This window comes from Xenopus laevis, chromosome 7S (assembly GCF_017654675.1).
Source record: "Xenopus laevis strain J_2021 chromosome 7S, Xenopus_laevis_v10.1, whole genome shotgun sequence".
NCBI classification, from domain to species: domain Eukaryota; kingdom Metazoa; phylum Chordata; class Amphibia; order Anura; family Pipidae; genus Xenopus; species Xenopus laevis.
The window spans coordinates 5174030-5191674 of record NC_054384.1 but is presented as its reverse complement, the minus strand read 5'-3'; the positions used below and the strand labels follow the sequence as shown (position 1 = coordinate 5191674).

The 17645-nt window shown below is 34.9% G+C and overlaps 2 protein-coding genes across 2 annotated transcripts; both read left to right on the top strand.

Moving 5' to 3' along the window:
- The first annotated feature begins 5905 nt into the window (after positions 1-5905).
- On the top strand, positions 5906-6853 carry LOC121396357 (olfactory receptor 1019-like). Its single transcript, XM_041571192.1, has one exon. The coding sequence runs from the start codon at positions 5906-5908 to the stop codon at positions 6851-6853; it is 948 nt and encodes a 315-aa protein (XP_041427126.1).
- Positions 6854-13520: 6667 nt separating this feature from the next.
- On the top strand, positions 13521-14117 carry LOC108697158 (olfactory receptor 1019). Its single transcript, XM_018227084.1, has one exon. The coding sequence runs from the start codon at positions 13521-13523 to the stop codon at positions 14115-14117; it is 597 nt and encodes a 198-aa protein (XP_018082573.1).
- Positions 14118-17645: the final 3528 nt, after the last annotated feature.

The window sequence follows — 17645 nt, the reverse complement described above, 5'->3', positions numbered from 1 at the left end:
TAGTTCAGTAAGACGCTCACCACAAAATCAAAATGGATGCCTCAATCAGGGAACCTATTTACAAATAATCCATTTCTATTTCAAACAACTGCAAATCTCTCAAAGTAATATCGAGGCATTCTGGAGTCTTGCAGTTGAAGCAAATATCAATTGCCGGTATAAATTAGCAGTGAGAAAGGCAACAGTCGTACAAAATGGAGCGCATCAATCACAGACCTGCCTCACGAATATTAGTGGACATTCCGCTGCTTCACAAACAAACGCAATCAGTTGGAACCGGCACGAAGCACATCAGAGTCTTCCCTGGACCCGTATTGTCTCTACAAATTTTACAGTACATATAGTGCAATTTTTTTTTAAATGTAAGACAACACCAAGGGGATTATTTATTAAATTCTGAATGCCCAAAACTCGAAAAAAATTTCCTATAAAATCCGAATTTTTAGTGGAAACAAACGGTAATATTTCGAGATTTATTATAGCCCGAGGATGGTCAAAATACGAAAATCCGGCATCTCAGACCTGCCAAGGTTGTGTATAAATCAGTGGGAGAAGTCCCTTTGCTATTTGTACGTTTCTGTGGTCTGCACTGGAATTAGCCCAAAAATCTGACTAGTTTTTTTCTGGAAAAAAGCCAGAAAAATCAAGCGATTCGGGAAAAAAAATCGAGAGAATTGTACAATTTGGATTTTCGCTCGATTTTATTGAGTTTTTCCCTGATCTGATTAAATTGAATAATAAATAAGTCAGGATTCTAGTTTAGTTTGACTTTTTTAATGTAAATAACCAGATAAATTTGGATTTTGATAAATAAACCCCCAAATATGTGATATTTAGTAAGTGTTGAAACCACACAAAACTTTAATAAAAGAATTTGCCATGTAAAAATTTTCAAGGTCCTATAGAATAAAATGGGAGCTGCACTGATCCTGAACCATTTTTAGTCCTTGAGGGGTGTGGGCCAAGCAGTGCTGCCACATCAGGGCCAACCCCCCCCCCCAAAGGGCCTCCCTGGGGCAAATCCCGCTTTGTCCCCCCTTACCCCACTCACGTACCTTTCTGATTCGTGCCAGGAAGGAAGCGGCTCTGGTAGCCGGTGAAGCCCATGAGGGCTGGGGGCCCACCAGGTTTTTTCCCGGTGTTCGGCTGGCCCAGTACAACCCTGCTCAAATCTTAAACCTCATTGAAATATATAACAACATAAGAGAAGATAAACACCAAAAAAGATAGATGATCTGTTTGGAAGGCTGGCGAAGGTCCTCTAGCTGGTGTGGTGTAAACTATAAGATGATATAGAGGACATGGTTAAGAGCTCAAGTCAAAAAATGTAAAAGGGTGAAAAAAGAAAAGAGTGAAGGTGAGGTTGTTTTTGTACAAAGTTAAAGGGATACTGTCATGGGAAAAAAAATCAAAACGCATCAGTTAATAGTGCTGCTCCAGCAGAATTCTGCACTGAAATCCATTTCTCAAAAGAGCAAACAGATTTTATATATTAAATTTTAACATCTGACATGGGGCTAGACATATCGTCAGTTTCTCAGCTGTCCCCAGTCATGTGACTTGTGCTCTGTTCAGTCACTCTTTACTGCTGTACCATAAGTTGGAGTGATATCACCCCCTCCCCCATCAACCTAACAACAGAACAATGGGAAAGTAACCAGATAGCAGCTCCCTTACACAAGATAACAGCTGCCTGGTAGATCTAAGAACAACACTCAATAGTAAAATCCAGGTCCCACTGAGACACATTCAGTTACATTGAATAGGAGAAACAACAGCCTGCCAGAAAGCAGTTCCATCCTAAAGTACTGGCACTTTCTGAAAGCACATGACCAGGCAAAATGACCTGAGATGCACATACACACCAATGTAAAAACTAAATACATACACTTGTTTGTTCAGGAATGAAATTTTATATTGTAGAGTGAATTATTTGAATGTAAACAATGTCATTTACAAATATGTGGCAGGCACAGTTATATACATTTGTAGCAATTTAAGTTAAACAAAGAAACTATTTTAACTATTTAAGATAAACCGGACTCTTGGGGAACTGTGACTTGCAGCTTATTTGAAGACATGTGTTCAAACTTTCCATAACCTGACAAATTTTGTAAAATTGTAAGTAGGGGATGCGGCCATAAAATGGTCATGATATTGTGATACTAAGCTCTATAGTTAGTATAGGTATGGGTATATAGAATTTAATTAAAAGTAGGGAGGGGTGTGTGTATGGATGCTGGGTTTTCATTTGGAGGGGTTGAACTTGATGGACTTTGTCTTTTTTCAACCCAATTTAACTATGTAACTATGATAAAAACATTTTTGCTGCACATTTTTCCATTTACCCCAAAGTAAGTGGTGGGGGAGCTGTTAGTGGGGGACTCGCTGGTACCTGTTTCTGCCACTGGTTTTGTGTTTTCTGTGAAAACATTTTTGCCTCTTGGTGGAAAGGCATGTTGTGTAGCAATTAGTATAACAAAAACCTGTTCACTAGCAGAATTATTTTCTGTGGAGCATTTTTATACAGTTTTTGATACAGCACTTTATGTATACATGTTGATAAAAAGAAATAATTATTGTGTATTCTCTGAAGAATTCCCTCAGTCACACTGGTTATATAAAGTGGCTTCCTATGGAGACTGTCAGACTCTGTGTCACTGCATGGAAGGAACTTCTACTCCTCAGACTGAGACAAACAAATCTTTGATTATATATATATATTTATATGATAAAACAAATCTGCCTTTGATAGGAACATCAAAAAGCTAGAATATAGGTAAGTAATGGAGTTCACAGGGAGTTCTTAAAACATTTACGGTACTTTGATTTTTCTTGTATGAAAGTGAAAAATAGATTTGGGTGAAAAATAAAGAACTGAAAAATAAACATAATAATAGAAAGTCATATTTTTCTTTAATATAACAGACTTAATAGAAACAAAAAACAGAAGTCTGAAGGTAAAATTTTCAATGATTAGACTTTTAATTTGTTACTCACAATTTCTTTGCATTTTTTATACAATTGTTTTGTTTTCTTCTTCACTGAAATTGAAATGTCAGCAGAAAAAGGTCTGGGATCCTGTAAACCTATTATACAGAAAGCTCTAAATTATAGAATGGCCGTCTCCCATAAAGTCCATTCTATGCAGATAATTCTATTTTTTGAAATGATTTCCTTTTTCTCTGTAACAATAAAACAGTAGCTTGTAATTGATGGTAAATAAACTGCATGAATCCATTTTGGTGGCAAAACAATCCTATTGGGTTTATTTAATGTTTACACGATTTTCTAGTAGACTTAAGGTATAAAGATCCAAATTACAGAAAGATCTGTTATCCAGATACCCCAGGTCCAGAGAATTCTGAATAATAGGTCCTATATCTGTAATTGGTATGTTATAAAGTCATTACTTAAATAGGGTCTAGTTATGAATTTATATTAAAAATCAAGATAATACAAGAGAGAAAAATAACATTTATGGTTGCACTGCAGTTTAAAGGGTAAAAGAAGGAGGATATCAAACGATTAGGGGCATATTTGTCAAGGGTCGAATTTCGAATTTGAAAAACTTAAAAAAATTCAAATTCAAAAAGGCCAACCGAAATTAAGTCGAAGTTTTTTTTGGGGCGAATAGGTCTGTTTTTGATCAAATAGCTCTGTATTCGGCAAATTTGAATCAAAATTTTTCCCAAAATAAATTTTGATTTCTCAAAGTCCACCAATAGACTCCAATTAGGTTCTAGGAGGTCCCCCTTAGGCTAAAATAGCAATTCGCAGGTTTTAGATGGCGAATGGTCGAAGTCGAATTTTTAAAGAGACAGTAAATGTTTTTTCAAATTCAAATCGAATTTGGACTATTCCCTAGTCGAGGTACACAAAAATAGCTTGAAATTCAAGTTTTTTTAATTCAAAATTTCACCTCGACCTTTGATAAATCTGCCCCTTAATGAATAGAAATTCAGCAAACAAAATTATTTAAAATAATATTTTTTACATCTTTCTTTTATTCATTTTCATTCAAGCAAGGAAGGGGCACAGTAAGAAAGAGGTATCACTGAATAACAAATTGATATCTTGAGAATATTGTTGCATTGTACAGGCATAACAAAAAGTCATTCCTGCATCATTTAAAATAGTATTAATATAAAAAGTTAATTATCTCCAAAAGCAATAAAATTAAGTTTTGGAGTGATTCTAAAGGGGATGATTTGCAAGAATTTATTCATCATGTATCGAGTTTGTTTCCTAAAAATTTATCTTTTTTATTATTTTTCTAAAACTCCCAAATGTTCAGATTTATGAAGTGTAAAAACCATGATTGACTTTAATACAAAACTTTGGCAAGTAAAAGCAGTCGAGCTCCTATAGACGTTAGACTTTTTTAAGATTTAAATGTAAGCTTGTTTATGTAGGACCTCTTACTTCTGTTATTGGTTCCTTTGTATGTAAAGCCGAATGTTCAATATACATTATATGCCCATATAACGCTGCTGAATATGTTGGTGTTTTATAAATATGCACTGATAATAATAATATGGTTATATGGCTCAGATTTGGAAAAAATAGAGCAAACGTGTAAAAAATTTTGATTTTTTTCACCAGTCATGGATTCACAGTTTTTTTTTCTGCGAAACTGCAGCAAAAATAAAAAAAATCACCAAGACACAAAAATCAACAAGATAAAATTATTGTGGAGACAAAAAAGTCACCATAAGTAAAAACACCCAGTGACTTTAATGCATTTGGACAAAAAAGTCACGGAGACAAAAAAATTGTAGAGATCAAAAAGTTGCCACAACAAAAACACCCGTTGACTTTTATGCATTGGGAGAAAAAATTTCTGTGCACATAAAAATTTTATGTCTATTTACAATGCATTTCACAATTTTTTGCCATTTCACAATATTTTTTGCAGTTTCGCAAATTCTTTGACATGGACAGATTTGGTCATCACTACCAATAAACACTATTGTATTTCTAGTAGAAGTAAACCATGGGCAAAGTAATTATTGAAGAGGTTTCACTACTCATCCGAGCAGCTTCTTCAGTTCAACTGACTGGTACGGGAGATCCTTAGCATATAAACTCTTTATATTTCCCTTATCAGTCAGATGAACAGAAGAAGTTGCTCGGATAAGTAGTAAAACATCTTCTACAATGACTCGCCAACTCCAGTTGCTCTAGATTTACTTCTACTAGTTATACCATGACCTGGATGAATGAAAACTTTCATAGGCAAACTAAATAATTTTGCTGTTCCATCCTGTCATGAGCACCAGGTTTTATAAACAGAATCTTCCATAAATATTGAATATTATCAAATATTGTAATTTTCACTTACCAACTGTGAAATAGAATGGAGGTAAAATGATAATGTTCTATAAACTAATAGGAACATTGTATTTCTGCCACTAAAAACATGATCTACTGTATGTTTGTGGACTTGGAAAAGAAGAGAAATGACATCAGAGAACTATGTCAACTATGAATTCCTATGGTTGCAGATCTATCAAAGGTTTAACACACAACTTTCAAACCACTTATTTTTTTTCTTTTGCACATCTTTAAACATTGTGCACATGTAACAGATTATATTAATTCTCAAAAAATGTTGCCATAAACAGTATCACAATAGACTAACACTCTCTTCAATAAAGTTCCCATCGGTTGGAATGTTCTAAAAACCTTAATATATTCAACTGAGATATGTGACAAACTGGGCAGAGAAACAGAAGCCATGGCCGTGCCTATAACAGGATCAGTAAGGCTACTATTAAGGTCTAATAGTATATGAAGGCAACTTTTCAGTGAATAAATTTTAATGGGTATAATCAATGTATAGAATATTTTAAACTGTACTACTTTAGTTTGCTTTAAATATACATCAAAGTAGACTTGGAAAATGGCCACAGAAATTAAAGGAAATGTTTCTGGATTTATCATCCAAGGGTTCTCTGATATTTCCGAGCTCCAGATCTCTCTTTTTGTGCTAATTCTTATAATCTATCTCATCATTCTGCTGGGAAATCTCATCATATTCTTAGTCATTGCATGTGATCCTCACTTACACACCCCCATGTACATATTCTTGCAGAACCTTTCAATCATAGACATTTCTTTCACCTCAACTATTTTACCTAATTTGCTACATATTTTTTTCACCCAACAAAATAACATTTCATTCTTGGGGTGTATGACTCAAATGTATGTTTTTGCATCCTTGGCTGGCTGTGAATACTTTCTTCTGACGGCCATGTCATATGATCGTTATGTTGCCATCTGTGATCCCCTTCATTACATTACCCGAATGAGCAGGAAACATTGTGTTTGGCTCATAACAGCCACATTCACTGTTGGTTTTGTTGATTCTGTCAGCATAGTTGTCCTTATATCTAAACTGTCATATTGTGCTTCCCATCTTATTAACCATTTTTTCTGTGATATCACACCATTGCTAAAACTTTCCTGCAGCAGCACTTTTATTGTGGAACTTTTACTGTACATTGAAGAGACATTGTTGACTTTCAATTCCTTCCTTCTTACTCTGATCTCATACTTATTTATCATCTCTGCTATCCTGAAAATCCGATCCTCAGAGGGGAGACAAAAAGCATTTTCTACTTGTGCTTCTCATCTGACCTGTGTGATAACCCTTTATGTGACAATTATTTGCTTGTACACGAGACCCACAAAAAGTTATTCCCCGGAAAGGGACAAGTATTTTTCACTGTTGTACATTGTCCTGGGCCCTGTGCTAAATCCTCTGATTTATACACTAAAAAATAGAGAATTTAAATCTTCTTTTATAAGAGCAAGGCAAAGAATTAAATTAATTTTATATCAGTATTAGGTAATGCCAGTGATTAAAACTTCTGAAATGGAATGTCCTCCTCACACTGTTTTGTTAACTTTTTCATTTTAAATTCTACTTAAATTAACCTTACACAGGGATAGTCTGAGACAATTTGGACTTTTTAAAAAATGTATTTTTTATTTTTTGTGATTATTGAATTATTAAACACTCAGAAGTTTTTCAGTTGAGAATTTCAGCAGCTATCTGGTTCAATTTTATATTGGCAACTAGGCATAAATTTGAATGAGAAACTGAAAGATGAACCGGGTTTTATGTGATTATTTATAAATAAAAGAAAGTAAAAAGAACACATTTAGACTTTTATATAGAAAATTTGCAAATCAGTTGGGGTGGGTTGGGTGGCTATCGAGTATTCTGAACTCACAATAACCGAGCTTTGTTGTTCTGATACAGATCAGAGTTAAATCATGGGGGAAACACAGTGAAACTAAAGACTCAAGCAAAATAGAGGGGAAACACACAGACAATCTGACTCACACCCACTTCTGAAGAAATTGTTTTGGTCTAACTAATCTAGAGCAGGGACAACTAGGACACAAAATGCCACCAAGACAGTGTAGAGAAATTGGATAACAAATCTGTGAGTCCAAAAAACATTAACCTAACATATCCCAAATCCTTATAAAAAAAGGAAGACGCTAGTATAAAGAAATCCCTTCCACCCATTTTGAAGTTGATGACAATGAAACAAACTGGTAGAGAACAATGCAGAGGCCTTGGTTGCAGTAAACACCCATCAAGCCAAAATTATATACAAACTCCAAAAGTGTCTAGATGAACTAGACAATAGGGGACAATGATGCAACATCCGCACAAAAGGCCTTCTAGAACTACCAGAAAGTAGCAATTTTTGTCATGCATTGGTGCAACTTTTTAATCAAATATCTCTGCATCACAGCATGGAAGAATAACGATTATTCATTCACTTAATGTGAATGAGTATAAAATGATTTAGTTGCATGTAATGCATCGTGGTTTGATCTTCACAGTCACTATTGTGTTTTGCTTTAATTTATGTGTAATGGCTTATGTTACATGCCAAATTAAAACTTTTTATATATATGTTTGTGGTTATTTTTCAAATGTGATTTCCTGTGTCAGAAATGACACCTCTTCCCTTCTTAAAAAAAGTAATTTTTAAGATTTAAAAATTTTGATCCAGAAACAAGTTCTCAATAGAAAAGCTGGGATCTCTAAAAATTGAAACATAATCCATAGGTTTTTAACAGAACTACTCGTGTGCTTTGGAAAAGGAAACAATAAAGTGTGGTTTTAGGCTTTTATAGCACTGACAGAAGCCTCAGAATTGATTTTGATTCTTCAACACAAAGTTGTATAACAGTATCAGACGTGATATGTACAGTATAGTAGTTTCTGAAAGAATATTCTTGCTACTGGTTATTTTCAGTAGGAAATTAAGTTCTGTAGTACAGACTTACAAAGTGTGATTTAATTTTGCATCATTATTTACTGTATTTCTGTATTTGAATCCAAGTATTCTAATGGACCATCTAAGTTTACTGAGAGCTGTAGTCACAAAGCCTACACTACAGTATGTAGTGAAAAAGTTGCCTCTACAAATTTTACAATACATATAGTGCAATTTTTTTTTAAATGTAAGCCAACACCAAGGGGATTATTTATTAAAGTCTGAATGCCAAAAACTCGAAAAAATTTACAATAAAATCCGAATTTTTAGTGGAAACAAACTCTAATATTTCTAGATTGATTATAGCCCAAGGATGGTCAGAATCCAAAAAATCCGGCATCTCAGACCTGCCAAGGTTGTATATAAATCAGTGGGTGAGAGGTCCCTTTGCTATTTGTACGTTTCTGTGGTCTGCATTGGAATTAGCCCAAAAATCTGACTAGTTTTTTTCTGGAAAAAAGCCAGAAAAAATCTAGCGATTCGGGAAAAAAATGAGAAAATTGTACAATTTGGATTTTCGCTTGATTTTATTGAGTTTTTCCCCGATCCGATTCAATTGAATAATAAATAAGTCAGGATTCTAGTTTGGTTAGACTTTTTTAATGTAAATAACCAGAAAAATTGGGATTTTGATAAATAAACCCCCAAATATGTGATATTTAGTAAGTGTTGAAACCACACAAAACTTTAATACAAAAATTTGCCAGGTAAAAGTTTTCAAGGTCCTATAGAAGACAATGGGAGCTGCACTGATCCTATTGGACCATTTTTACTCCTTGAGGGGTGTGGGCCAAGCGGTGATGCCACATCAGGGCCAACCCCCCCAAGGGCCTCCCTGGGGCAAATCCCGCTTTGTCTCCCCTTACCCCATGCGCCTACCTTCTTTCTGATTCGTGCCAGGAAGGAAGCGGCTCTGGTAGCCAGTGGGGCCCATGAGGGCTGGGGGCCCGCCAGGTTTTTTCCTGGTGTTCCGCTGGCCCAGCACAACCCTGCTCAAATCTTAAACCTCATTGAAATATATAACAACATAAGAGAAGATAAACACTAAAAAAGATAGATGATCTGTTTGGAAGGCTGGCGAAGATCCTCCAGCTGGTGTGATGTAAACTATAAAATGATATAGAGGACATGGTTAAGAGCTCAAGTCAAACAATGTAAAAGGGTGAAAAAAGAATAGAGTGAAGGTGAGGTGTTTTTGTACAAAGTTAAAGGGATGCTGTCATGGGAAAAATATCAAAAAAATCAAAACGCATCAGTTAATAGTGCTGCTCCAGCAGAATTCTGCACTGAAATCCATTTCTCAAAAGAGCAAACAGATTTTTTTATATTCAATTTTAAAATCTGACAGGGGGCTAGACATATTGTCAGTTTCTCAGCTGCCCCCAGTCATGTGACTTGTGCTCTCTTCAGTCACTCTTTACTGCTGTACCGTAAGTTGGAGTGATATCACCCCCTACCCCCGAGCAACCTAACAACAGAACAATGGGAAGATAACCAGATAGCAGCTCCATTACACAAGATAACAGCTGCCTGGTAGACCTAAGAACAGCACTCAATAGTAAAATCCAGGTCCCACTGAGACACATTCAGTTACATTGAGTAGGAGAAACAACAGCCTGCCAGAAAGCAGTTCCATCCTAAAGTGCTGGCTTTTTCTGAAAGCACATGACCAGGCAAAATGACCTGAGATGCACCTACACACCAATATTACAACTAAATAAATACACTTGTTGGATCAGGAATGAAATTTTATATTGTAGAGTGAATTATTTGAGTGTAAACAGTGTCATTTACAAATAGGTGGCAGGCACAGTTATATACATTTGTAGCAATTTAAGATAAGCAAAGAAACTATTTTAACTATTTAAGATAAACCGGACTCTTTTGGGGAACTGTGATTTGCAGCTTATTTGAAGAAATGTGTTCAAACTTTTCATAACCTGACAAATTTTGTAAAATTGTAAGTAGGGGGTGTGGCCATAAAATTGGCATGATTAAATTATTTTTGCCGCACAATTTTTCAATTACCCGGAAGTAAGTGGTGGGGGAGCTGGTAGTGGGGGGCTCACTGGTACCTGGCTATGCCACTGGTTTTGTGTTTTCTGTGAAAACATTTCTGCCTCTTGGTGGAAAGGCATGTTGTGTAGCAATTAGTATAACAAAAACTTGTTCACTAGTAGAATTATTTTCTGTGGAGCATTTTTATACATTTTTTATACAGCACTTTATGTATACATGTTGATAAAAAGAAATAATTATTGTGTATTCTCTGAAGAATTCCCTTAGTCACACTGGTTAAATAAAGTGGCTTTCTATGGAGACTGTCAGACTCTTGCCACTGCATGGAAGGAACTTCTACTCCTCAGACTGAGACAAACAAATCTTTGATTATTTATATATTTACATGATAAAACAAATCTGCCTTTGATAGGAGCATCAAAATGTGAGAATACAGGTAAGTAATGGAGTTCACAGGGAGTTCATAAAACATTGTTTGCCTTGATTTTTCTTGTCTGGAAGTGAAAAATAGATTTGGGTAGAAAATAAAGAACTGAAAGATAAACATAATAATAGAAAGTCATATTTTTCTTTAATATAAAAGACTTAATAGAAACAAAAAACAGAAGTCTGAAGGTACAATTTTCAATGATTAGACTTTTAATTTGTTACTCACAATATCTTTGCATTTTTTTATACAATTGTTTTGTTTTCTTCTTCACTGAAATTGAAATGTCAGCAGAAAAAGGTCTGGGATCCTGTAAACCTATTATCCAAAAAGCTCTAAAGTATAGAATGGCCGTCTCCCATAAAGTCCATTCTATGCAGAAAATTCTATTTTTTAAAATGATTTCCTTTTTCTCTGTAACAATACAACAGTAGCTTGTACTTGATGGTAAATAAACTGCATGAATCCATTTTGGTGGCAAAACAATCCTACTGGTGTTATTTCATGTTTACATGATATTCTAGTAGACTTAAGGTATAAAGATCCAAACTACTGAAAGATCTGTTATCCAGACACCCCAGGTCCAGAGCATTCTGAATAACTGGTCCCATAACTGTAATTGGTATGTTATAAAGTCATTACTTAAAATAGGGTCTAGTTATAAATTTATATTAAAAATCAAGATAATACAAGGGGGAAAAATAACATTTATGGCTGCACTGCAGTTTAAAGGGTAAAAGAAGGAGGATATCAAACTATTAGGGGCATATTTATCAAAGGTCGAATTTCAAATTTGAAAAACTTCAAAAATTTTAATTCAAAAGGGCCAACCAAAATTAAGGTTTTTTTGGGGTGAATAGGTTCGTTTTTGATCAAATAGCTCTGTATTCGGCGAATTCGAATCAAAGTTTTTCCCAAAAAAAACTTTGATTTTTCCAAGTCCACCAATTGACTCCAAATAGGTTCTAGGAGGTCCCCCTTAGGCTTAAACAGCAATTCTGCAGGTTTTAGATGGCGAATGGTCGATATCAAATCTTTAAAGTACATGATAAATTTCAACATTCGAATTTTTTTCAAATTCAGATCGAATTTGGACTATTCCCTTGTCGAGGTACACAAAAACAGCTCGAAATTCGAGGTTTTTTTAATTCAAAAATTCACCTCGACCTTTGATAAATTAATAAAAAACTTATTTAAATAAAATTTATTTAAAATAATATTTTTTACATCTTTCTTTTATTCATTTTCATACAAGCAAGGAAGAGGCACAGTAAGAAAGAAGGGGAAGAAAGAAGGGGAGAGGTATCACTGTATAACAAATTGATATCAGTGATAGAGAGAATATTGTTTCATTGTACAGGGATAACAAAAAGTCACTCCTACATCATTGAAAATAGTATTAATATAAAAAGTTAATTATCTCCAAAAGCAATAGAATTAAGTTTTGGAGTGACTCTAAGGGGGTGATTTGCTAGAATTATTTCATCATGCATCGAATTTGTTTCCTAAAAATGTATCTTTTTTATTATTTCTCTAAAACTCCCAAAATTTGAGATTTATGAAGTAAAAAAACCATTTAAAACTTTGATACAAACTTTGGCAAATAAAAGAAGTCGAGCTCTTATAGACGTCAGACTTTTTTCAGATTCAAATGTAAGTAGTCAATAATGACTCACCAACTCCAGTTATGCTATATTTACTTCTACTAGTTATACCATGACCTGGATGAATGAAAACCTTCATAGACAAACTAGATGATTTTGCTGTTCCATCCTGTCATGAGCACCAGGTTTTATAAACAGAATCTTCCATAAATATCCGATATTATCAAATATTGTCATATTCACTTACCAACTGTGAAATAGAATGGAGGTAAAATGATAATGTTCTATAAACTAATAGGAATATTGTATTTCTGCCATTAAAAACAAGATCTACTGTATGTTTGTGGACTGGGAAAAGAAGAGAAATTACATCAGAGAACTATGTCAATTATGAATTCCTATGGTTGCAGCTCTACCAAAGGTTTAACACGCAACATTCAAACCTCTAATTTTTTTATTTGTATATATTAAAACATTGTGCACATGTATTATAATAGACTAACACCCTGTGCTTTTCATCTTTAATTCTTCATCTTCAAGTTCCCATGGGTTGGAAAGTTCTAAAAACCTTAATATATTCAACTGAGATATGTGACAAACTGGATAAACCTCCTTTGTTCTGAGGATCTGAGCACAGAAACAGAAGCCATGGCCGTGCCTATAACAGGATCAGTAGGGCTACTATCAAGGTCTAAAAGTATATGAAGGTAACCTTTCAGTGAATAAATTTTAATGGGTATAATCAATGTATAGAATATTTTAAACTGTACTACTTTAGTTTGCTTTAAATATACATCAAAGTAGACTTGCAAAATGGCCACAGAAATTAAAGGAAATGTTTCTGGATTCATCATCCAAGGGTTCTCTGATATTTCCAAGCTCCAGATCTCTTTTTTTGTGCTAATTCTTATAATCTATCTCTTCATTCTGCTGGGAAATCTCATCACATTCTTAGTCATTTCATGTGATCCTCACTTACACACCCCCATGTACATATTCTTGCAGAACCTTTCAATCATAGACATTTCTTTCACCTCAACTATTTTACCTAATTTGCTACATATTTTTTTCAACCAACAAAATAACATTTCATTCTTGGGGTGTATGACTCAACTGTATGTTTATACATCCTTGGCTGGCTGTGAATACTTTCTCCTGATGGCCATGTCTTATGATCGTTATGTTGCCATCTGTGATCCCCTTCATTACATTACCCGAATGAGCAGGAAACATTGTGTTTGGCTTATAACAGCCACATTCACTTTTGGTTTTGTTGACCCTGTCAGCATAGTTATCCTTATATCTAAACTGTCATATTGTGCTTCCCATGTTATTAACCATTTTTTCTGTGATGTCACACCATTGCTAAAACTTTCCTGCAGCAGCACTTTTATTGTGGAACTTTTAATGTACATTGAAGAGACATTGCTGACTTTCAATTCCTTCCTCCTTACTCTGATCTCATACTTATTTATCATCTCTGCTATCCTGAAAATCCAATCCTCAGAGGGGAGACAAAAAGCCTTTTCTACCTGTGCTTCTCACCTGACCTGTGTGATAACCCTTTATATGACAATTATTTGCTTGTATGTGAGACCCACAACAAGTTATTCCCCGGAAAGGGACAAGTATTTTTCACTGTTGTACATTGTCCTGGGCCCTGTGCTAAATCCTCTGATTTATACACTAAAAAATAGAGAATTTAAATCTTCTTTTATAAGAACAAGGCAAAGAATTACATTTATTTTATATCAGTATTAGGTAATGCCAGTGAATAAAACTTCTGAAATGGAATGTCCTCCTCACACTATTTTGTTAACTTTTTCCTTTTAAAGTCTATTTAAATTAACCATACACAGGGTTAGTCTGAGACAATTTGGACTTTTTAAAAAAGGTATTTTTTATGTTTTGTGGTTATTGAATTATTAAACACTCAGTAGTTTTTCAGTTGAGAATTTCAGCAGCTATCTGGTTTAATTCATATTGGCAACCAGGCAGAAATTTGAATGAGAAACTGAAAGATGAACCGGGTTTTATGTGATTATTTATAAATAAAAAGAAAGTAAAAAGAACACGTTTAGACTTTTATATAGAAAATTTGTAAATCAGTTCGTGGGGGTTGGGTGGCTATCGAATATTCTGAACTCACAATAACTGAGCTTAGTTGTTCTGATACAGATCAGAGTTAAATCATGGGGGAAACACAGTGAAACTAAAGACTCAAGCAAAATAGAGGGGAAACACACAGACAATCTGACTCACACCCACTTCTGAAGCAATTGTTTTGGTCTAATTAATCTAGAGCAGGGACAACTAGGACACAAAATTCTACCAAGACAGTGAAGAGAAATTGGATAACAAATCTGTGGCTCCAAAAATCATTAACCTAACATATCTCAAATCCTTATAAAAAAGGAAGACGCCAGTATAAAGAAATCACTTCCACCCATTTTGAAGTTGATGACAATGAAACAAACTGGTAGAGAACAATGCAGAGGCCTTGGTTGCAGTAAACACCCATCAAGCCAAAATTATATACAAACTGCAAAAGTGTCTAGATGAACTAGACAATAGGGGACAATGATGCAACATCCGCACAAAAGGCCTTCTAGAACTACCAGAAAGTAGCAATTTTTGTCATGCATTGGTGCAACTTTTCAATCAACTATCTCAGCATCACAGCATGGAAGAATAACTATTATTCATCTATTTAATACCATGAGTATAAAATTATTAAATTGCATGTTATGCATCGTGGTTTGATCTTGACAGTCACTATTGTGTTTTGCTTTCATTTATGTGTAATGGCTTATGTTACATGCCAAATTAAAACTTTTTATAGATATGTTTGTGGTTATTTTTCAAATGTGATTTCCTGTGTCAGAAATGACACCTCTTCCCTTCTTAAAAAAGTAATTTTTAAGATTTAAAAATTTGATCCAGAAACAAGTTCTCAATAGAAAAGCTGGGATCTCTAAAAATTGTAACATAATCCATAGGTTTTTAACAGAACTACTTGTGTGCTTTGGAAAAGGAAACAATAACGTGTGGTTTTAGGTAGTGATGGGCAAATTTATTCGCCAGGCGCGAATTTGCGGCGAATTTGTGCGATTCGCCGCCAGCGAATAAATTCGCGAAACGCCCACAAAAATTCGCAGAAAAAACAATGGGCGCCGGCGTCAAAAACAAGACGCCGGCGCCGTTTCACAATTTCTTCGCCGTTTCGCGAATTTCGCGCGAAATTCGCAAATTTTTCGTCGAAGCGAAACGGCGCAAATTCGCCCATCACTAGTTTTAGGCTTTTATAGCAATGACAGAAGTCTCAGAATTGATTTTGATTCTTCAACACAAAGTTGTATAACAGTATCAGAAGTGATATGTACAGTATAGTAGTTTCTGAAAGAATATTCTTGCTACTCGTTATTTTCAGTAGGAAATTATGTTCTGTAGTACAGACTTACAAAGTGTGATTTAATTTTGCATCATTATTTACTGTATTTCTGTATTTGAATCCAAGTATTCTAATGGACCATCTAAGTTTACTGAGACCTGTAGTCAAGAAGCCTACACTACAGTATGTAGTGAAAAAGTTGTCTATACAAATTTTACAGTACATATAGTGCAATAGTTTTTTTAAATTTAAGCCAACACCAAGGGGATTATTTATTAAGGTCTGAATGCCCAAAACTCGAAACATTTTACTATAAAATCCGAATTTTTAGTGGAAACAAACTCTAATATTTCGAGATTGATTATAGCCTGAGGCTGGTCTCAGACCTGCCAAGGTTGTATATAAATCAGTGGGAGAGGTCCCTTTGCTATTTGTACGTTTCTGTGGTCTGCACTGGAATTAGCACGAAAATCTGACAAATTTTTTTCTGGAAGGTCCTCCAGCTGGTGTGATGTACACTATACGATGATATAGAGGACATGGTTGAGAGCTCAAGTCAAACAATGTAAAAGGGTGAAAAAAGAAAAGAGTGAAGGTGAGGTTGTTTTTGTACAAAGTTAAAGGGATACTGTCTTGGGAAAAAAATCAAAACACATCAGTTAATAGTGCTGCTCCAGCAGAATTCTGCACTGAAATCCATTTCTCAGATTTTTTTATATTCAATTTTAAAATCTGACATGGGCTAGACATATTGTCAGTTTCTCAGCTGCCCCCAGTCATGTGACTTGTGCTGTACCGTAAGTTGGAGTGATATCACCCCCCTCCCCCCAAGCAGCCTAACAACAGAACAATGGGAAGGTAACCAGATAGCAGCTCCATTTCACAAGATAACAGCTGCCTGGTAGATCTAAGAACAGCACTCAATAGTAAAATCCAGGTCTCACTGAGACACATTCAGTTACATTGAGTAGGAGAAACAACAGCCTGCCAGAAAGCAGTTCCACCCTAAAGTGCTGGCTCTTTCTGAAATCACATGACCAGGCAAAATGACTTGAGATGCACCTACACACCAATATTACAACTAAATAAATACACTTGTTGGATCAGGAATGAAATTTTATATTGTAGAGTGAATTATTTGAGTGTAAACAGTGTCATTTACAAATAGGTGGCAGGCACAGTTAGATACATTTGTAGCAATTTAAGATAAGCAGAGAAACTATTTTAACTATTTAAGATAAACCGGACTCTTGGGGAACTGTGACTTGCAGCTTATTTGAAGAAATGTGTTCAAACTTTCCATAACCTGCCAAATTTTGTAAAAGTGTAAGTGGGAGTGAGGCCATAAAATGGCCATGATAAAAACATTTTTGCCGCACAATTTTCCAAATACCCCGAAGTAAGTGGTGGGGGAGCTGGTAGTGGGGGGCTCACTGGTACCTGGTTATGCCACTGGTTTTGTGTTTTCTGTGAAAACATTTCTGCCTCTTGGTGGAAAGGCATGTTGTGTAACAATTAGTATAACAAAAACCTGTTCACTAGCAGAATTCTTTTCTGTGGAGCATTTTTATACATTTTTTATACAGCACTTTATGTATACATGTTGATAAAAAGAAATAATTATTGTGTATTCTCTGAAGAATTCCCTTAGTCACACTGGTTATATAAAGTGGCTTCCTATGGAGACTGTCAGACTCTGTGTCACTGCATGGAAGGAACTTCTACTCCTCAGACTGAGACAAACAAGACTGATTATATATATTATATATTTACATGATAAAACAAATCTGCCTTTGATAGGAGCATCAAAAGGTGAGAATGTAGGTAAGTAATGGAGTTCACAGGGAGTTCATAAAACATTGTTTGCCTTGATTTTTCTTGTCTGGAAGTGAAAATAG